This window comes from Aphidius gifuensis, linkage group LG5 (assembly GCF_014905175.1).
Source record: "Aphidius gifuensis isolate YNYX2018 linkage group LG5, ASM1490517v1, whole genome shotgun sequence".
Classification (NCBI taxonomy): Eukaryota; Metazoa; Arthropoda; class Insecta; order Hymenoptera; family Braconidae; genus Aphidius; species Aphidius gifuensis.
Window position 1 is genome coordinate 19967823 of NC_057792.1, and position 21220 is coordinate 19989042.

Consider the following 21220-nt stretch of genomic DNA (forward strand, 5'->3'; position numbering starts at 1 on the left):
TTTTACAGTCCTTGTCTTGAAACTTCAGTAGAAAGCAAGACATTTGTAAACATCCACTGTGAGATTAGATTCGTTGTGATAATAGGGGTGCACCTCGAAAATAGACAACAAAATGGGATAGGGCGGAGGGTTGTTATAACTATAGTTAACGTAAATAACCTCTGTGCACCGCAACCGAGTTACACTATCGCGGGTTCATAAGTGGATTTGATCTGTGAACAGCGCCCCAATCCTGAATATGACCTTGGGTAGACTCTTACAAATGCTAGCAACGCCCTCGTACTCGAAACCAAGAGAAAAACTATTCTTAAACTTGAAAATTATCATCATTATATGATGATTTGAACCTGGAATCCTTACATATCCCGAGGTGAAATAATTAAATATTTAAGAAGTATTTTTGATGTTTTATAGTGTTTGAATCTCCAGCAATATTTATGAATATTTGGAAATATTCTTTGATATTTCATTAGTATTTTGAAAGGTTTAAATAAGGAGCTCGACAGACTCAACTTGATTGTAATAATTTTTATTCTAAAAAACAACCACTTAAATAATTGTTTAAAAATTGAAAACTTAAGATTTTCCTCAGACTCTTTTTTTTACATATTGCGAATAATTGAAAAAAAAGTGACATAACATCGAAAAAAAAATTCTTAATTTTTGTATTCAAAAGTGATTCAGTTTTTCTTTTTTTAATAAACAAAATATGTGAAATAAAAAATACGAATAAAAAAAATTAGGTGGTTTTTTTTAAATTACAAAATCAGATTTACAAACTATCGAAAAATATAACTGCCCAATTTTTATTATTCATATTTTTTATTTCGCATATTTTATTTATTAAAAAGGACAAAAAATGAGTCACTTTTGTATAAAAAAATTGAGAATTTTTATTTTGATGTTATCTTTTCATAAATACTTTTTGAATCACCAAAAATTATATTCGAAAAGTACTTTTAATGGCACCTAGAAACACAATTTGAAGTATCAAACACAATTGTGTTTCCTATTTGTCATCTCGGGTAACGTTATCTGAAATGTTATATAATTATATGATTGTTATCCAAAAACAGGTAATGAATAAAAAATCTACTTCACAGGTGATAAATTGATTGAATTATTGTCTGCGTTTTATAATTTTGTAGTATTTTTTCTGTATATAATCCATTTTATTACGAATTATTTTATTGATTTACTAACCTGTATCAAAAAATTCGATAAAAAGATATCTGATATTTCTGCATGCAACATATATTTTTTTCTATGAAAACATCCAGGTATAACCATCGGTAAACTTTATAAAGACAAAACAAACATTTTACGAAGTGGAAACGGTCGAACTCAATCCGCTTTGCCACCCCTATTAGAGTTTGAGACTACCAGGCAATAAACTGAGGGCTTCTCTTTGCAACGAAAGCCTCCGTATACCCGACTTCTCTTTTTCTACGTTCAAACGCGAACTCTTCTCATTCCTATCCAGGATCCTTCTCGACTACTCCTGCACTCATCCTCTTTCGGGTTCATGGCTGATTAAACGCACAACTACGTAACGTAACGCAAATATACTAGCTCCTACCACACTTTTAGGACTTTTTTTGTCCTTTTTTAGTGAGTCTATCTCAATGACGTTGGGTTCCGTTGACTTCATCCTCAAACCTTTTTGCTTGTAACTTTTCGATTCTACCTTTTATATATCCGCTTTGAATTTCGAGCTTTACGGTCACTTGACGGAAATATTTATCGAGGGTTTCAAGTATTTCTACGCCCCTCATTTCCTCAAAGGCAGTTTCTATGACAGTGAATGCTTCTTCTAGCTGACGTCTCTCACTCTGAAAGCAGGTTGTACATTGACACGGCTGTACAGTTCTTTGATCCCCTGGATGAAATCCTAAAGTTTATACAGCTCAGATTATATTTGCTTTCTTAATTAAATTTTTAACTGGATGATGTATACTAAATGTTAGGAATGTACAGTAGTTCTTCATTCGAGTACCGATAAGAATTGAATGAAAACTAAAAGTATAGAAATTAAGAAGTAGAAATCGTTCTTGTTCATAAATGTGAGAAAAGAATTATTTATAAAAATGAGAAAAATTATCTAGCCCAGGTAGGAAGTGACGACGAGCCTAGGATAAGCCTGATTACCCAGCTCTCGGGCCTGTGTCAAGCCTGGGAACACAAGCCTGTGTCCAGCCTGGAATGTTCCCAATGTATTTGCTGGTTTCAGACTAGTGTATCAGGCTTGACACAGTCTTGCAAAAAAAATTATAAAAAAATATAAATAAAGTATTGTTATTACTTTATTATATTTGACATTATTATTTTTTACGCGATACAATTTTAATTAACGACAATAATTTGAACAAAAATAAACGGCGTTACGGGGGATCGATCCTAGGTTTCTCAAGTGGAATTCCAATGCTCGTCACGAAAAAATTTGGATTATCGTATCACTTATCACAATTATTGTATCGTATCGTACCGCAATTATAGTCTATCACGGCAACACTACGCTGTAAAAAATTTCTTCTGAATTTAAAAAAAAAAAATTTTTGGCAAAAAGTGGTTTCAAATAAAAAAAAAATTATTTATTTTAAATAAAAAATGGTTTGTTTAATGAAAAATGTGACTTCTGGCGGGAAAAATTACTATAAACTACAGTTAGTATAGATTATTGCAACTAGGTTGATTTGATTTTTTTTTTTATAGATAGATGAACAAGGAACTGCACCTGGTCTACTAATGCGCTTAATACCAGTTCCAGTATCTTCACCGTCGAGTCCAGAAGGGCCTGTCACTCTGTAAGTTTTAAAATAAGAAAAGATATTAAAAAAAAAAAAAATTTATGCTTCACTTTTGTGATTATAATATATTTAATCAAATTCTGATAACAAATCACGTGTCATCTTTATGCCTGGAAAAGCTACTTAGACGATTAAGTGAAAACCAACTTTTACAACTTCTAATGTCGTCTTTTTAAAGAAAATTACGACAATTAGTTCGGAAGTTATGAATGTTCTTTTTTTTTGAGTGAATGAATCCAATACTACGGCTGAGCCTTTTTGGCTTCTTGCCTTTGTAATATAAAACGTTTGAAACAAGTCATAAAAACAGAAAATAGATCTATATCATGTAGCTCCGTGCGATAAGCTAGATGAGGGTAGCCCGAATAAAGTGACCTCATGTTATGTGGAAAAAAACAAGGTGAAATATAACGAACAGTTCTTTTATTAAAGAAGGACTGTGGAGCAAGTCATAATTTGAAGAAATTGGAACTTTAATTCGAGATTCGGTACGACCCCACCTTCAATGTTTTGAAACTCTTATAGTATCATTGTGAATCCCGTTTTAAACTTCTTTAGAACAAAAAATACGTAGTCCAGAATACTCTTAGCAATAGATAGTAGAGAGTCGAGCGGATATTCTCACTGACATGGGACTTTTCACCCTCAACACATTTATTTATTTTATTTGTTTTCTTCTCTCTAGAGCACTGATAAAGCATTTACGAAAAGGTTGCAAACCCGTCTAGTATATGATCTATCGATGCAAATTAATCACGGTTTCATGGTAACGAATACGAAAAAAATCGATTACTATTATTATTATTATTATTATTATTATTATTATTATATACTCCAAGCATATTCAAGTTCCCTAAATATCCTCCGACCATAAAATCATGAAAATTTCAATTCTCATGTGTTGATAGGTTTTTTTTTATTTTTTTCCTTCATTCTATAGTATCTTTTTTTCTTTATGTAATAACAAATTCAGTAAAATTGAATTTTATTTATACTTTGACTAGCTTTTGTCACATACGACCCCTTGAGTTTCGCATGAAATAAACGGAAAGAGGGTGGGTGGCAAAGAGCACACGGAGCCAGTAGAAATGCATAAATACATGAGTTTGAAGCGAGGCGAAAAGGGGTATTGTAGACATGAACAAGCTTGCGCTTTGCACACGTTTTCCTGTCTTTGTCTTGTAGAAGACGTAATAAGTCAAGGACGGCATTTGTCCTTACTCTCTGGTCGTTGCTGAAAATTCGGATTCAAAGAGCATTATCCACCCCTATTATATAAGCCTATGAAAATTTTGTTGCTTTAAAAGTTCATTGAAAGGGTTGCATTTCAGATTTTTTTCTGTAAACTCTATCGTCGAATTTTTCATGAAATATAAATTTTTTATTTATTTATTCATTTATTTTTGCTTATAGTTTTTATTACATTGAAAAAATTGTGTGAAGGTTGGGTTAGCTGAGCATCATTGAAGAATCGTAGTGATTTAACTGAACCTACTCCATCTTTTCACTGCAACACTTTTTATAAAATAATTGTTATCCTAAGTTAATAAATGTTACAGAAAAATAATGATCATATTATTTTGAATAACCCTTAACATGAATTCATGGAAACTAGAGAACTACATGGTCTAAAAAAAATGTCAGATATTTATAAATTATAAGATCCCGTTTTTCTAAAATATTTACTCCTTTACATTTATAGGAATAAATCATTGATTCATTATCCAAGTCAATAACGATTCTTCTTATTAGAGTATTACAATGCAGTATATTCAACGACTTGACACTTAAAGCATTTGCTATGTTCCCATTTTTCTTATTTTCATCTCAACACAAACCAAAAGCTAATAAAATTCGACAATTACCTCCGGTCCAAGCCCATCTTTCTTGACTTGGGCGCATCTCATGCCCAATTTACCCGTAACCCTCTTTTTTTCATTCTCATATCTATCTTCAACTGGCAACAATACATTGTTATCTAATGAGGTGTAAAGCATTCCAGAAGATTTTGGCTCTGTCTTATCGTAAATAGCTTTCTTTGACTTATTCTAGGCTATCTCTAATCATCGTATATGTACAAATTCGCGGAAATTATGAAATTCGATCAGTCATCTCGTTAAAAAATACAATTTATATTTTATCGTTTGAAAATCGAAAAAACGTGAGTATGTATGCTTTTTGGGAACAGTGATTCGCAACGATATAGTCCGCATCGACAGGCGACGCACGTGTATTGCGTGTTCAAAAGGATACGAGGGTAACATGGAGAACAATGCAGAGGGTAAGTTTAGACGAAAGAAGGTTATGATATATTTGTAATCATGTTACTTTGTACGTGACCTTCCGATACAACTGCTTCACATAACAAATGACACCTTCTTTCCGTTTGTACTTCAGCAAGTACTAGCGTATATACCAGTTGCTTCCCCCCACACGTAAAATAAAGTAAACCTGAGTAAATAAAAAAAACTTTATGTCAAGACTCAGAACAAGACATAAACTTGTTAATCACATTCTTCGTGTTTATATTTCTCATCTTTATATATCTAGAACATAGAACTGCTTGAAAGCAAGTTTCCGACTGAAGTAGCAGACATGAACTCAAACATTCTATTATATGGTATGCAGGGCATTATAAAAAATGACAATAACATTATAAAATTCCCTATCTTAATAGATAAAAATATTTTGTCCCATAAAATGATGGATAATACATGTTTAATATTTTATTGATATCAGTGATGAGTGTTTTTAAAATATTCACATTTCAAAAACTCAACTTCCAGCACTTGTTTGTAGGTACAGGCAAGATCATAGTATTACTGACTAAGACTAAGTTTTCTAAAAAATGATTTTTACTCTGTTTCTAGTATGTATTCTATAATAGTATAAAAAAATACTCTTATAGGATACTTTTTCATACAAATTGAAATCATGGAATTCCTAGCCGTCGGAAATGATAAATACTGTGAATATCAAGTAAAAACAAAACTATTAAAAGAGATTGTATCTTTCAGTCAAACTACAGGTTCATAATTTTTGGGTTATTTATAATATTACCTCCATAACTCCTCTTAATTTATTTTCGGCTCCATTGACATCTGGCACATACAATTATTTTCGCTGTTTTGATAACTAGTAAATTCTAAAAAATATCAATTTAAATTACCAAGACTTAAACTTGATCTGTCGAACATCGTTGAATACGTTTTTACGAAAATTAGATTCACGATTCACTATAGAGTGTTGAGATTATACATGTAAATTTTTTCAAACAATATATAAATCCTCCATCAAAATTTTCTTTGTTTACTAAAATATGTGTACATTTTTTAGTAGTTATTTCATCCTATATATTCTACTAACTCTGCCACCGACTATGGTCTCGTGCGCTTGCCTCCCTATAAATCAGTGAAAATTTGTTATGCCCGGCACGCAGATGGTTTTGTTATATGAAAATATGTGCCGCGTAGGGATGCCATAAGTATCCCTCGGTAAAACACATCCTTTATCCTCGTCGGCGCCATCTCGTCCTTTCTTTTTCTTTATTTTCTTACTCTTCCATTCGCATTTCACACCTCTTTATTCTTTTTGCCCGTTTAGCTTTTACCTTGTAGAGGCGCCAGGCTGTTTTCTATGCTCTCTTTAATTACGCACAAACGCACAACATTATGACGGATTGCTTTGGTTACAGTAAGGCCTCATAGTTCTAAACGTCTTGCTATAAGGAAAAAAAAACATTCCAAATTCATCGAAATTTAAAACTAAGTATGAATCTATTGATTTTCACTATATCGGTTTTATACAGAGTGTGAAAAAAAGAACTTTATGTTTAAAACAGTACGTCATAAATAATATGATGACGAAATGTCTCTTCTTCAACAAAGCACTCAAGAGGTCTGTGACCTGACCACTTTTGGTCAGGCTAAATATTTTATCAGGATTCAATTGATTTAAGGAAGGCTGAAACCAGAAACCATCGATATGTCAGTGAACTAAGAAAGATAAAGTAAAAAGTAAAAATAGGAATAAAAGTGACCAATTTGAGTGATCTCAGTTAAGAAGGTGAAGAGCAAATAGTATTCCCTAGAGATAACAGATAACGTCAGAATGAAGGCGTCTTTCTCTATTACTGAAGTAGTCTGAAAAAAACAATACGAAAAAAATTATGCTTCGAAAATCTTTCATTTTTCCAGGAAATTCAACTTCCTCTTTAAGCGTGTCATCAATATCCTCAATTTCTAAACCATAAGACTATCTTTCCAAATGTATACAATTCTTAAAAAAGTAAAGTCAATGAACAATCTTGTTTTCTCGAAAATAAATTTAAAAAAAAAAGGCCGTCATAGTTTTATATGCAGAAATATTTTTGAATGAAATTTTTCTATTCGATAAATGAATAAAATAACTGTAGCAAAAATATGTATAGTGTATATGGCTAGATCTACGTGAATTTGAAATCCAAAAATTGAATTCACTTGAAATATTTTTTTTATTGTTGAATACGTTTAAGCGAGAAATATTGAATACGTTTTTTTTTTTTTTTTTTTTTTTCTCCAAAAAATTTTGACTTGTGATTTTTTTGAGTTTCGATTTTTAATGATTTTTTAAGAAATGTATTAGCTTTTGCATGGTCCTGTATGCCATCGGCTATATATAGATATACATCTCCATGAGAGACAGCGCGCCTGCGTGATGCTCAACTATATATAGGTATACACTTTCATGAAAGATAGCGCGAGGACCGTGTTTTTCACTCTTTATTTATTTGTATCTCAAAAAGTTATGAAAATGCTAAACCTATAATTTGCTCAAAAATTTCTTATATTTTAAGGATTATTTATTGATAAAAAAAAAAAAAAAAAATTGGGTCCAAGTTTGAGAAAAACCGATTTCAATTGTTTATTTAACGAATAATGGTGGAAAAATTGTTTAAACAATTTTTCAAAGTTTTTTTTTGTAAACTATAAATAAAAGTAAAACTTTTTTAATGAGGTCAATAGTTTTTGAATAGAAATTATGCAGAAGCTGGTACGTTTCTTAAAAAATCCTTAAAAATCAGAACTAAAAAAAATCAGAAGTCAAAATTTTTTAGAAAAAAAAAAAAAAAAAAATACGTATTCAACATTTTTCACTCTAGACCTGTTTGAAGTTTGAATCCAAGAAAAGTGAAATAAAGTATCCATATAATCTTTTGAAGTGTTGACGTTGATCCTAATCTTATGTCCGACAATTACTTTAGATACTGTCGACCATTGTCCATTACTTATTGCCTGAATTGATTATGGATTATTTTTTCATTTTTTGAAATTTCATTAAAAAAAATCAGTCATTTTAGAATCAAGTGAAAATGAATTCATTCGCAAATACAAATGTGGAAGTTACGTAGAAAGGTGTACAAGTCTCTGACAATCAAAGTATCAACGTCTTGGCTACGAATAGATTAATTCCACTTCTAAAAACCATTCTTTATAGGGCAACTCTCTCTACTTAGCAACCCAAAAAGATGGGGGGTGAAAACAAATGACAATTTTTTGACCAGTGACAATATTATAGCCACCACCATACCTTATATTATCAAACAAATTTCTACTGTTCACTAAGTATGAATAAATGGAATACAGTAATATGACGTTATGCGCAGAGCCCGCCCCCCACCTGCAGCGTCATATGTTCAGCGCGCCGGTCGTGATAACGCGCACGTGCAGTCAGTATATTTCCCACTACTGATGTTTAACGAGTATGCAAGTACTTCTACCTCTTTCGATTCACCACCCTGTCAAGTTTCCCCTTCACTCCGAAGCAAACAGTAGCTTGTTGGAAGCTTGTCAGCACGCGCGTAGTATCAGTGCAAGCTTTTTTTTTCTATATGTCACTACGAGAATCGCAACATTCAGAAATTCTCTTGTCGAATCATTTTTGTAAGTACGGTTTTGGAATATAAAATTTTCTTTTCCATTTGACTCAATCTGTTTGGCTTGGACAAATGAAATAAATTCCATAGTAGTGATAAACGTGGTGATATCAACGCGCAAAGGATAACATTGATGATGATGGTGATAATAAGGATAAGGATGAAGCTCACCTGGGATTTTTGTGTTCCAGGGTGGAACTGACCAGCGTACCCGGTGGACAAAATGCGATGGCTCACCTCAAAAAAAGGAAACTTGAAGCTGAATCTGGTATAATCAAGTCTATTCTACCATCAACTTCACCCATAAATGGTAAAAAACATCAACAGCAGATTCAAAACTGTGGGGCTATTCATTTAATTGGACAGCAAACTGAAATGGAACTATCCGATATGGCAGTGAAAAGAAGAAGAAAAAGTGTGCGTGAAGATGATATCCGGAAATCAATGGACAGTGAAAAACAAATAATACTGCCCCAGAAGAAACGTGTTTTTACAGCAGGTAAATCAAGTAGCCCTGCGAGAAAACCTTGCAAAAATATAGAAGAACCGGAAGATGATGAGACACTTATAAGAGAAACAGAAGCTGCCTTAAAAAGCTTATCTGGAAGTTGGCCAGGACCTAGTGGTTCCTTGTATCAACGAGGAAATTCTGACGAAGATAGATATGAGTCAAATTTTGAAAATCTTTTCGAAGAGAAAAAAGACATCCCAAAACTTTCCCCTTCTTCAATTTCTGCATCTTCAACTACTAGTAATGAAACCGGGTGTTCTTTGAAAGATGTCATAACGTTTCGAGGGCAACAAGACCGGCGATCTTACCATCCACATAAGCATTCAGATAGTCAAAAACAGTTGTACTCGCAAATAAAAGCAAAAAAAGACGTTGATGGCAACCTAAAAGCCGAATCAAGTTGTGTACCAATCCAATGTCAGAGTACGTCTATTGATATAACCAAAATGAGATTGATGTCAAGGACGAAAGGAAAAGACAGAGTATCTGATCAGGTACGTGAGAACGAAAAGTATTCGGGCAACGAAGCCCCTGATTTTGATGAACTCGTTGATGATTCTTCCAATGAACTAGAGATTGATATGTCAGATCATCTTGTAGACAAAAATGAAGAAAGAGATAGACAAATTGAGAAAGATAAAGATAGTGTCCGTGAAAATACGTCTCCACAAAATCAAATAAGACGTCATCATGCTCAACCGGGGTTTTTTAGTTATGGCTATTCTGGACACTGTTTGAAATTGTCATCTGTTGCAACATCTGAATCATCTTCACCTACTTCTACATCGTCAGCATATTCAAATACATCTGCCTTCAGACCTCTTGTCACAGATAACGTTAAATTACCAGGCAGAACTCCAACAGCAGCAACTTCAACATCTAGTCCACCAATTGGACCATATCCAGCGTCAGCAACATTTGTCAGTTTTCCTTTAACAGTTCCAGGACAACCAGTGCCTGTCCCTCAACCAGTAATACCATCTTCAATAGAAAATAAACACACATCGCTTTTACAGTTAAAGTCACACAAAGAAGAGCAATTAAACCAACGTATTATTAACACAAGTGATACATTATCAGTGAGCAAATTAACGTCAACTAGAATGCCTTCAATTGGTAGCCCTGATGCTGATGCCTCAAAACAATATACAATTCTTCAACCAGCTGGAGTTGGTTCAAGAGCTGCTAGTGCAATTCAAGACATTGCACGAGAAGGTGTACCTAGTGTTGCTGCTGTCATTAGTAGTGCAAGCACATCAAATACTCCAACGAATAGCTACACAAGTAATTCAAAAACTGCTATTACGAGCCAAATGAATAATAACAAAGATTCTATTGATATGGCAAACAGCCCAACAGCAAATATAATGACTACAGCTACAACCTGCTCGGCTAACGTTGATGATGTATCGCTCACATCTCTCAATAATCAGGATAATGTCATGAAGATCACAGACAGAAGTAACTTTGATAACAACAGACCTGGCATGTCCATGTCACCATCTAGTCGGAGTCGAGGTGAGAGTTGCAAAATTTATAGGGGTTGCAGTCGAAAAATTCACAAAGCAATGATGTGAGAGTTGCTTTGTAGAGATACATGTTAGGGTATAATAAAATAATACGGTAAAGCGAGCGAGCGAAAATGGCAAGGGGGAGAGAGATCAGAAAGAAGGAATACGGCGCATTCGGGCTCAAGCTCTTATATACCCTCGTCTATCTAGGACCTTTCCTACATATCATTTTATAGGGGCTAAGTTGGAAAATCAATAATTAGAAAAACGAGAAAGTAAAGTGAAATGGTTAAAATAAAGGTTTTACTCAGACGATCTTCTTATTGATCCTCACTCTAAAATTACGCTCCTTTTAGAAAAACGGTTGTTTATATATATCAGCATTTGAGGTTTGTTAAAGATGATTAATATAAGCTTAAGAATGAGAAAAAATGGAAAAGCATTGACAGTCTAATTTAGACGCATTCTATAGCGATGAGTAGAATATAATAAGTTGACACGATGAACGGTAAAACTTGGGGTTATCATATTATACGTATAAGCTACAGCTGTCAGCGTATGAAAACGTGAGGAGCATACTCTCATTGTGTAACTTTAAATAATCTTATTATGACTTGGTTTTTACTCTCCTCTTTTATCTGCTCTTATTTTATTTAATCTAGAATTTTTTTTTTTTTTTATCTGAAAGAGAATTTGATTGAAATGTATATAGATCAATTGCGAATACTTTCAATTTATCTACACTTACTTTTTAATTTTTTATCGTTTTGATAAGACTGTCGATCTGAGGCGATCTAATTAAAGATTTATACAATGAATATAGGTATAAAAGTCACGATGTAATATGGTTAGCCTTAGATTTTTTCATTAGGACCGTTTGTTCTTTATATTTGGAAACTTGTCCGAGGTTACAGCACGCAACAAAAATTATATTTTCTTGGGATGGCGTGCACACGTGATTTTTGAGTATTTACCTGATTTCAGTGTTATTGTGAGCAATCTCATTGACACGCTATTGAGTTTTTTTTGTCGAAAAACATAAAAAAAATTATTTCCCGTAATCTTACATAAGCTCACGGGCCAGGTTTCGGGACACTGCCCTGTTACGGAACGATAAGTTTATTTATTATATTTATTAATTATTTTTGATATATACGATAAAAAGAAAAATTCTATTACAAAAAAAAACTTTTATTTTTGGCGAAAAAAAAAAAGAATTTATGTTTAACTCTTGTATTAATCACTTGAAAAAAATAAAATATCGTGGATAAAGGAGTCACGCCACTTTTCAGTAGTGTCGTAGTCCGTCGTAGTCCTGAACGTTAAAAGTATATGTTATATTGTTTGTTATGATATGATATTATTTAAGTATAAAAAAAAAAATACATATGAGACATAATCTATTCGAGATTTAATTTTCTTTCATTTTTTAATAAATATTTCTTTTTTTATTAATTTTACATTTAATAAGACTGGGATCCGTAATTGGGTCTCAAAAATCAGTGCTTGGCCCAGTCACGGATTTCCTATCTTCACCATGTTCAGCTTGAAATTTTTCAATTCATTTATTTAATTTTTTTTTTACTTTTTCAGATAAAAATTAAATATTTGAAATGAGTACTAAAAATAAAAAACGTGATTACACAAATGGAACAATAACAATTGCGTTAAAAAAAATACATGATAAGCTTAAAAAACAAGAAAAAAAAAAAATAACATAATGTTCATAGATGACTGCTTCGGAGCCTTCTTATTTTATTTTTTCAATGTACTATAATAAAAAAGTTAAAAAAATTTATCCTATTAATATTAATATATTATTAAAATTTACATTTAAATAAAAGAAAATGATTTCTAAAACATTTAAAACACTTTATAAGTACTTATTTACAATTATTTTTCCCTGTACGATCAATTTATTTATAAGCGTCCCATAACTCGTACTTATACGGCCCGAAACTACGGCACCAGATTTTCAAACGTCCCGTAACTCGGCCATTGTGCAAAAATCATTATATAATCATAAACAAATTATTATAAATAAACTATTATGTTTATTTACTACTTATATTTTTTTTTTTATAAATTTAAAGAGTATTTTCATGAAAAAAAAAAATATATACATAGAAACTTATTATTTTGGTAGTTTTATAAGCCGTTTTGAACGAAAATTTCCCTTAAGCGTCCCGAAACCTGGCCCGTGACCTTAAATAAAATTAGAACAAAAAACACATTCATTTTGATATTGACAATCTTCTTAAATTTGTATAATTCTGATATACATAGAATTATGTTTATCTATTGAGATACTATATGCTTTGATAATAACTTTTTTATTCTCCATCCAAGTTTCTCAATTGTGATTAATAAAAATTTCTTTCTGCATTCACTCAATAATTGGTTTTATAACATTATCAATTCTAATGAACTCAAAATCGATGAATTTGAAAAGCCCTCTTTTTTTACATGGTATTTCACTTCTCCGGTTCAGAAATGTATGCTAAGTTCTGTATCATACGACCAGGAAAAAAATATAAATAATTCAGATTCTAAATTTTACAGCGTGAAAATTGAATAATAGTTGATCGAGATTTTATTGAAGTACGTTTTCTGTATTGAACGTTGTCTCAGATGTACATGCCTCGCCCTTCAAACTTAATGCGCGTATTTTATTTGAGCGGGAACCAATTCGGCAACTGCTTTTTTTTTACCGATGTCACCCTGTGAACTTCACAATTTCTATCAAACCATTTTTCGATTCAAGGTATATTAATCAGGGAATATAAAATCATTTTATAAAAAAATTATAAAACCATTTGATAAAATGTTTAACATGTAAGGGCCGATTTCATTAAAATAAATTTATTACAATATCCAAAAACTGTGCGATCTATTGATTTTAGTGAGAATTTTTTTTCCTCAATTTTGATGTGATGCAGTCTTTAAATAAAACAACATTAAAAGAAACAATTTTGAATAAATAATACTTTGAATATAATGATAATATTAAGTACTTCTTCTTTTTTGAAGTATATTCTTATTACCTCTATTTTCATTAATGTTGCAGAGGGAAACAAGTGCCCGACCCCAGGTTGTATTGGTCAAGGTCACGTGACTGGACTCTACACACACCACCGCAGGTAAGATATTGAATAATTCTAAGCACTAAATGACTAAAAAAAAGAACTGTTAAATGCACCTTTTATTCGAATGACTTTCTATTTTCTGCATGGCTTGATGAAATAAAATAGAGAAATATATATAGAGAAATTTTACATTGCCGAATCCCGTGCCCCTTTCGATTCTGTTCCCAATTCTTTTCAGCCGACAAAAGAGTCTAAAAAAATGATAATTATTTATCGTTTTTAATAAAAAAGAATTTTCCGAAAAAAAATATTTCAAACTGGTATTTCCAATCTATATCCTTTAGTTTGAACAAGCATTCAAAAAAAAAAAAAAAATTTAATATCAATTCGAAAAATGGCTTGTCGGCTATCTTCTCGGGTTGAAAAATAAAGTCAGCCAAAAGAAAATTAAAGAAGGTGACGGATTTGACCATTTGCATACAATATAAAAAAAAATACAATTTTTTCTGTGAAAAAATTTAATTTAAATAAAAAAAATTTTACTTTCCCAAGTTTTTTCGCGGACACAACATATATGTTAAACTAAGAAAAAAAATTTTTGTCCTGACAATACTTTAATTTCTATATTTTTTATGTTTCTAAAAATGTTTGGTGCATAATCCATTTCTAATAAACAATGTTTTATTATTTTGACTATAGTCTCTCAGGGTGTCCACGGAAGGATAAACTCACGCCTGAAAGTAAGTTATCTATGGTTTTATAAGTAAAAAATAACGAGTATATAGTAAATAAGTAATTTTGAATTTTTTTTTAAGTCATATTATTCCATGTAATGATGCATAATACCTAGTTAGTATAAGCTTATCTTGTGGATATTTGGGCGCGTGGGAGCATTTGTGTGTTTCAGTTTTCTATTGTTGATTAAGAATGATTCAAATTTTTCAACTTATACATATGTTTGATTGTTTTCTATTACACCATTTCTTTGTGCTTTATTTTTTTCTTTTTAATTTTTTGAATTTTTGCGGGATAGAGAGCTTTTTTTTATATCTCAAAAAATGTTCGATATTTTCAAGCATTATTTATATAGGCTGTGCAAGAATATTTTTATTGATTCAATTAAACGTAGTTATGATGAAATTTGAAATCTTAAGTAAATTGAGAGATAAAATACGAACTTCGAGATCCCTAGACGTTTGCCGAGTGAAAGAACCTGGTATTCGCACATGTCAAGAGCGACGGAATGTCGAGCAATACTAAACTTTAATATCAAATCTATCGTATGAAAAAAAATTCAGATAAAAATAGATAACAAATTCAAAGAAGGATTTTTTTTAATAATTACTATTTTATCATTTTCATAACAGTGACAGTAACATTGAAAAAAAGTGACGTTAGTTTCACCTATTGTTTTTTATTTCTTTTTTCATGCTGTGACACAAATTTGATAATAGCATAACAAAAATTTGGATAGTTTTTTCTATCTAAAGTCTCCAAGTTTATTTCAAAAATTTTATTCACTCTCTACCCGCTAATTTGAACAGTATTCTTATTTTTATTTCAACTTTGTGATTCTGTATACTCTGTCTCAGCCTATAATTTTGATATACATTTTATTGTAATCTTTAAGATCAATGAAATTTTTTTGGTTAAAAATATGAAGCATCTCCCGCGCGTCACAGTATAAAGTTTGTAATCGATCACTTAAATTCACGATTATTATCATCAATTTTAAAATATAATCTCGGTATACGTCTGGGTTCTCGCAGTTCTGGCGATGCATGAGACTATTTTGAAATGCCCGACGCCTGGTTGCAATGGCCGTGGTCACGTCAGCTCTAATCGCAACACTCACAGGAGCTTATCGGGTTGTCCAGTAGCAGCTGCCAATAAACAGGCTGCCCGTGAGGCCCGACATGAATTCCAAGGTAAGGTAACCGAGCTTTTTTTTGGCAACACAATTGAAATTGATTTCTTCTATTTTTGATGAGTTTTTGACTGAATTATATAACATGTTTATGAATCAATAATTTTGGAAATTTATTAAAATTGAAATATATTATACTAGTGTCAGAAATTCAGTCAGAGTTTATAAACTCAAACTTGCTACCTGGCTCTATGGACATGAAAGGATATACACTCTATACAACAACTAGTCAGGATTCAAAAACAGTTAGCTCTCCAATATATGATTATTATAAAGCACCAGGCCTCCATTGTAAACTACCCAAAACGCTGGAAGACACTGGTAATTCGAACAATAATAACAAAGTTGAAGCAAAGACTGAAACAGCTACTTGCAATACAAATATAGCATTGCAAACTGAAACAAACCAAGAGCGACTAGTACCAAAAATAGAAGAATCATCTTCTTGTCCTGTTAATTCATCACCATCACTACCTCCACCACGGCAATCATATGATTCATACATAAATCAGGATTCGAACTCATCTTCGATGTCATCAATGGAGGCAATAAGTAATAGGTCGATAGGAGGGATTCATCATTCAAGTCAGCATTCCGCTCATCACGTGTTGCCGATGCAGCCGACAGTCACTTACCCTATGTCTATGGTTGAAGATACTAGAATGACGCATCAAATGTCTCAAAGATCTCCTTATGAACCTTCTATGATGTCAGTATCTGCAACAACTAGTGAAGATATTTATCATCATCGGGCTTATATACACACAACCTCTAGCAATGCAATCGCAAGACCTGTCGTAACTTATGCCAATGATGTGGCTGGTGCTGGTCGAGGATACGATAACGTGTCCAGTGCTACGGATCATCGGCCTTATGATCCTGGCACTGTCTCAGCATACGAAAGATATGACACGCAAGGTTGTACACCTTTTCAATCACAACAGGCTCAGCAGCAACAGTTAATTTCAAGAGCAAATATGTATTACATTGGACAAGCAGGAATGACTCCAGAGGACCAAGAGCGGGCTTATCATCAAGAAGCTGCGGCTGCTCAGCAGCATCAAATGGCTATTTCTGCTGCAACAACAAGAGTCATGATCAAATCAGAAGATGGTGAGTTAGAAAAATCTGTTTATTTTTTGTTGAGTTTGACTGAAACAAATGTCAAAATTTTTCATAAATAGCAATCTAAATTGATGCATTTGAGTACTCATTGTCCTATTTACAATGTAAAATTTGAAAATGCAAAGTTATTTTTCTATTTCACAGTAAAGTGTGTGTCGTCAAGCCAAATACAAATACAGAAGTCCGCAGGCCCAGCAACATCTCCTGGAGGTTCAGTTATGGATCTTTCAACATCTAGTGTGACATCAACGAGTCCCCAGGCTCCACCATATGGATCTAACAGCGTAAGCCCTATATATGGAGGACAGACAGTTAGTGGAAGTCCCCAAGCAGCTGCGAGCCCTCACCTAACAACAAGTCCTCAAGTGCCCAGTCCTCAAGGTCAGACTCTGGATCTCAGCGTTAACAGACTTCATAGTGGAGCACAAAGTCCACAGTACTCATCAAGCCACGGCGAGGCCGTTCCTGTTCCAGTAATTCCCCAGTTTCCAGCACCAAGGCCAATAGAGGAGCAAACAGAACCCGTGGACTTCTCAACCGCAAATGAACCCGTCAATTTTAGCGGAGCATCAGGAATTAGGCCAGTAGGGTTCCCTCCACCCGGAGTTCATGTAGCAGCATATAGCCGTGAAAGTACACCTGATAGTGGAGTTTCACATTATATAGACGCATACAGAGATCCAAATGGTAAAAATCTGATAATCATACAAATAATTTTTCGTTTAAAAAATGAAGTGATCGTTATATACAATAATGAATATTTATTTTTTGTAGTGAATATTTATTTTTTGCTAACCGAAACAGATGATGAAACAAAAGTTTAAAAAAAATAATTGAATCAATATTAGAACAATAATGTCAGTATGAGCTAACACCAAAAGATACACATTTTATGCTACAAGCGTTGAATCAAAATACATCTCAATCTAACACGGTCTTAGATAATAAAAGCAACCAGCTTTGGTTTGTTTTTTTATTTTTTCTATCTACCCTCGACATCACACTCATTTCATCAGCTCGCCAAATACGTATCCGTATATCAAAACCATCAGCCATTCACCCTTTATCTTACTTTTCCGTAGACATGTTTGTTGTGAGCGTATAATAGCATAAGTATTTCAGATCACCGGAATATTATATATACAAAGTTTCCCTTCATCACTCCAACTGCGTTATACTGCGAACACGGCCCCATTGTTAATTATCAATATTTCGTCTGCGTATAAGCCAGGAAAAGCATGTCGTACGTACAATACACTGGACGTTTTCTTCTCCCTTCAACTTACCCATTGCAGCTATACATTGTATACACCAAAATTTAACTGTCTCGCTCGCCTTTTACCCAAGCACTAGAAAGTACCGGGGGAGTAGTTATTGAAATTGAAACATTTGACGTACAACAGGAAAACGTTGACGCCATTGCTTAACGTTTCCATGTTCAGCTCTATCTGCGTCCCCTGTACATGTCAGTATGATTTATCCACACATTAACTATCAAAAAATGAATTTTTTTTTTTTTTTACCATAGAATAGTCTACGAGGCCAAAAATTGATAATTAATTTTTTTTATTTAGTTTCTAATGAGTATTATGGTAACGCCATTTTAATCATATATTCTGCATATCAGAATTGATCTACCGGAATTGACCTTACAATTAAATTGTGATAATGAATAGTAGATTTATTTTTATTGAAATTTTTTCCGTTATGAGTAATTTGATCTATTTCATACATGTATTTTATTTAATTAATCTCTTCCTTTAAAGTAAATATGGAAAAATAAATTCTTGGCAAACGGTGGTTATAAATTAGGTGAAATTACATAAATATTTATTTTTGTGATGTAATTTTTTCTTCTCAGTTCGTAAACGATGAGGGAAAAGACAATCAATAATTTTTGAATCGATAAATGAAATTCGTTTCAATTTTTTTTTTTTAGCTTATGGATCAATGAGCCCACATCCAGGTTATGGGATGACTGCCGTTCAATCGGAATATCCAGGAAACTCGTATACACCTTATTCTACCACTGGTTATAACTGTGGAGGTACATACCCAGGATCAGTAACTTCAGGATACCAAATACCAGCAGGATACAGTCCAGCTCCGTGTTATAGCATGCCACCGCCTCAGCACACTATCAGTGGTTTGGATAAGGCTTCAAGCAAAGACGATAGGTAAAAGCAAAAAATTATATTAAATTTGTAGAAAACATCAATAACTTGAACTTAAATAATAAACCCTTGACATTTTACCAGTTATTCATAATAACTGGTTATATCTATTTTCTGTATTATTTAAGTGAACGTATAGTAGCCACATTGCAGTCTAAGTTAGGTAAATAGTACCAAAGTGGTTCAGTAAAACATAGCGTATACGCTACTATAGTTCCGTGAACGGCAACAACAGTTTAAAATTTTACTCAAGCGAAATTTATATATTCAAAACAATTTATTTTTCATAATGATCTCAATCTACTTAATTTTACCAGAAAATATAGTCAATTCTAGTCAATTTTTTTCAGAAAATTTACAATAACCTTAAGTAATTTCTATGGCTTAGTACACAGAAAAAAATTCCGAGTGAATATTACTAAAGCACAGTAGTAAAATTTATTGATAACGATATTTCCATTGGACCTATTCCTATATATATAACTAATTTTTTAACTTGTTTTTTTAAGAAATAGCATTTGGACCAAAATTAATTTGAAAATCTCAAACTACGGTATACAGATTACGTACATACATTTAGAATCCTATTTGATTCGTTAATTTGTAGTATGTCAAGCTGTCCAAGAAATGAACGCTCCCAAATTCAAGCACACTCGCAGGAGCTTAAATGTCCAACTCCAGGGTGTGATGGGTCAGGGCATGTTACGGGAAATTACAGCTCACACCGTAGTCTTTCTGGCTGTCCAAGAGCGAATAAACCCAAGAGTAAACCTCGTGATGGTCAAGACTCAGAACCACTAAGGTAATATTTTAAATCATACTGCATATATTATAACCTTACATCATCATACAGTATACACGGAGAATTTACCTCTCAATTTTACATGACAAAACCTTTAAATTTACGGGGCGATCCCTCTAATACAAGCCCGAACGACGATCACGTTAAATTTAGGAATGAGAACGTTAATTCTACGAAGCAGCAAAGTATAATTCACGGGAACGCAACGCGAAAAAATTAATATTTGTTTACGATCAAACCACTGTACTTCTCACAAGATTCCTCGTAAAAAAAACGTTGTATACTGAGAAATTAAATTTTGACAACGTAGGTTTCACGGGACACTCATAGTGAAAATAAATATGTGTATCAAAAAAAAAAAAATTATAATATATTTTTTTTTTTTTTTAAATTACTATTTTTTTTAAATTAATTTTAAAAATTATAATATATTTTTTTTTTTTTTTTTAAATTATAATATATTTTTTTTTTTATATATAAGAATTTTATATACCTGTATGTATGTATAAATATATTTTTTTTTTTTGTAACTAACTGTCTCGACTTCGATTCGAACCTACGTCTACCCAAACCTAGAGCTAGAAGCATGTATTGTTCACGGAAATGTCGTTTGGGCTTGTTTTTACGTTAGCCTTACGTAAAACTAACAGGAAAATTCTCTCCGTATACAACCATCGTTAAGAATATATATATAGTCATATAGATCTATGTTTGAGATGTGTTAAGCTCAAGATGATTTGCTTTTTTTTTTTTAATCGAGTTGAATCCGTTAGTACTACAAATATATCGAGTAAAATTGCCGTTGACTTTTCCAGATGTCCTATTCCTGGTTGTGATGGATCAGGTCATGCAACTGGAAAGTTCTTGTCCCATAGAAGGTAAAAAAAAAAAACTCCAAGTGAAAGTATAGATTGACTTATGACGTTTTCAATAGAATTTATAATAATCTTGCTTATCATGGTAAATTGTGGGGTGTTTTTAAATGAATAATTTTTTTAAACGTTAATCAAGATTTATTTTATAGTGCATCAGGATGTCCGATTGCAAACCGCAACAAGCTGAGAGTTTTGGAGTCTGGTGGCACTGTTGAACAGCATAAAGCTGCTGTTGCTGCTGCAACCGCACTAAAATTCGAAGGTGTTAACTGTCCAACACCAGGGTGTGATGGTATTGGTCATATAAACGGTTCATTTTCAACTCACAGATCATTGTCAGGATGTCCGATGGCTGGTAACACCTTGAGAAAGCCCAAGTTCGAAGACATGACAAACATGTACAGCAAAGGAATCACCGGTGAGGAATAGAATTGGGCTGATAGTTTTTTAGTCATGGCAAAAAAAGTAAAAAAAATAGAGGAGAAATT

General features: G+C 32.6%; 1 protein-coding gene across 7 annotated transcripts in view; it reads left to right on the forward strand.

Annotated features, from left to right (window-relative positions):
* The window catches only part of LOC122858356 (mucin-5AC-like), a 137547-nt gene that overhangs the window by 111140 nt on the left and 5187 nt on the right, over positions 1–21220 (forward strand). For 5 of the 7 annotated variants that reach the window (XM_044161196.1, XM_044161203.1, XM_044161200.1 and 2 more), the window contains 11 exons: positions 2713–2804; positions 8913–10750; positions 13811–13883; positions 14529–14569; positions 15599–15757; positions 15898–16869; positions 17026–17568; positions 18821–19058; positions 19663–19857; positions 20673–20735; positions 20882–21150. In XM_044161196.1, the coding sequence (XP_044017131.1) occupies positions 2713–2804; positions 8913–10750; positions 13811–13883; positions 14529–14569; positions 15599–15757; positions 15898–16869; positions 17026–17568; positions 18821–19058; positions 19663–19857; positions 20673–20735; positions 20882–21150 (4483 nt within the window). Of the gene's footprint in view, positions 1–2712; positions 2805–8603; positions 8729–8912; positions 10751–13810; positions 13884–14528; positions 14570–15598; positions 15758–15897; positions 16870–17025; positions 17569–18820; positions 19059–19662; positions 19858–20672; positions 20736–20881; positions 21151–21220 lie in introns of those variants that run through there. The other 2 variants (XM_044161201.1, XM_044161197.1) reach the window with 2 other exon arrangements.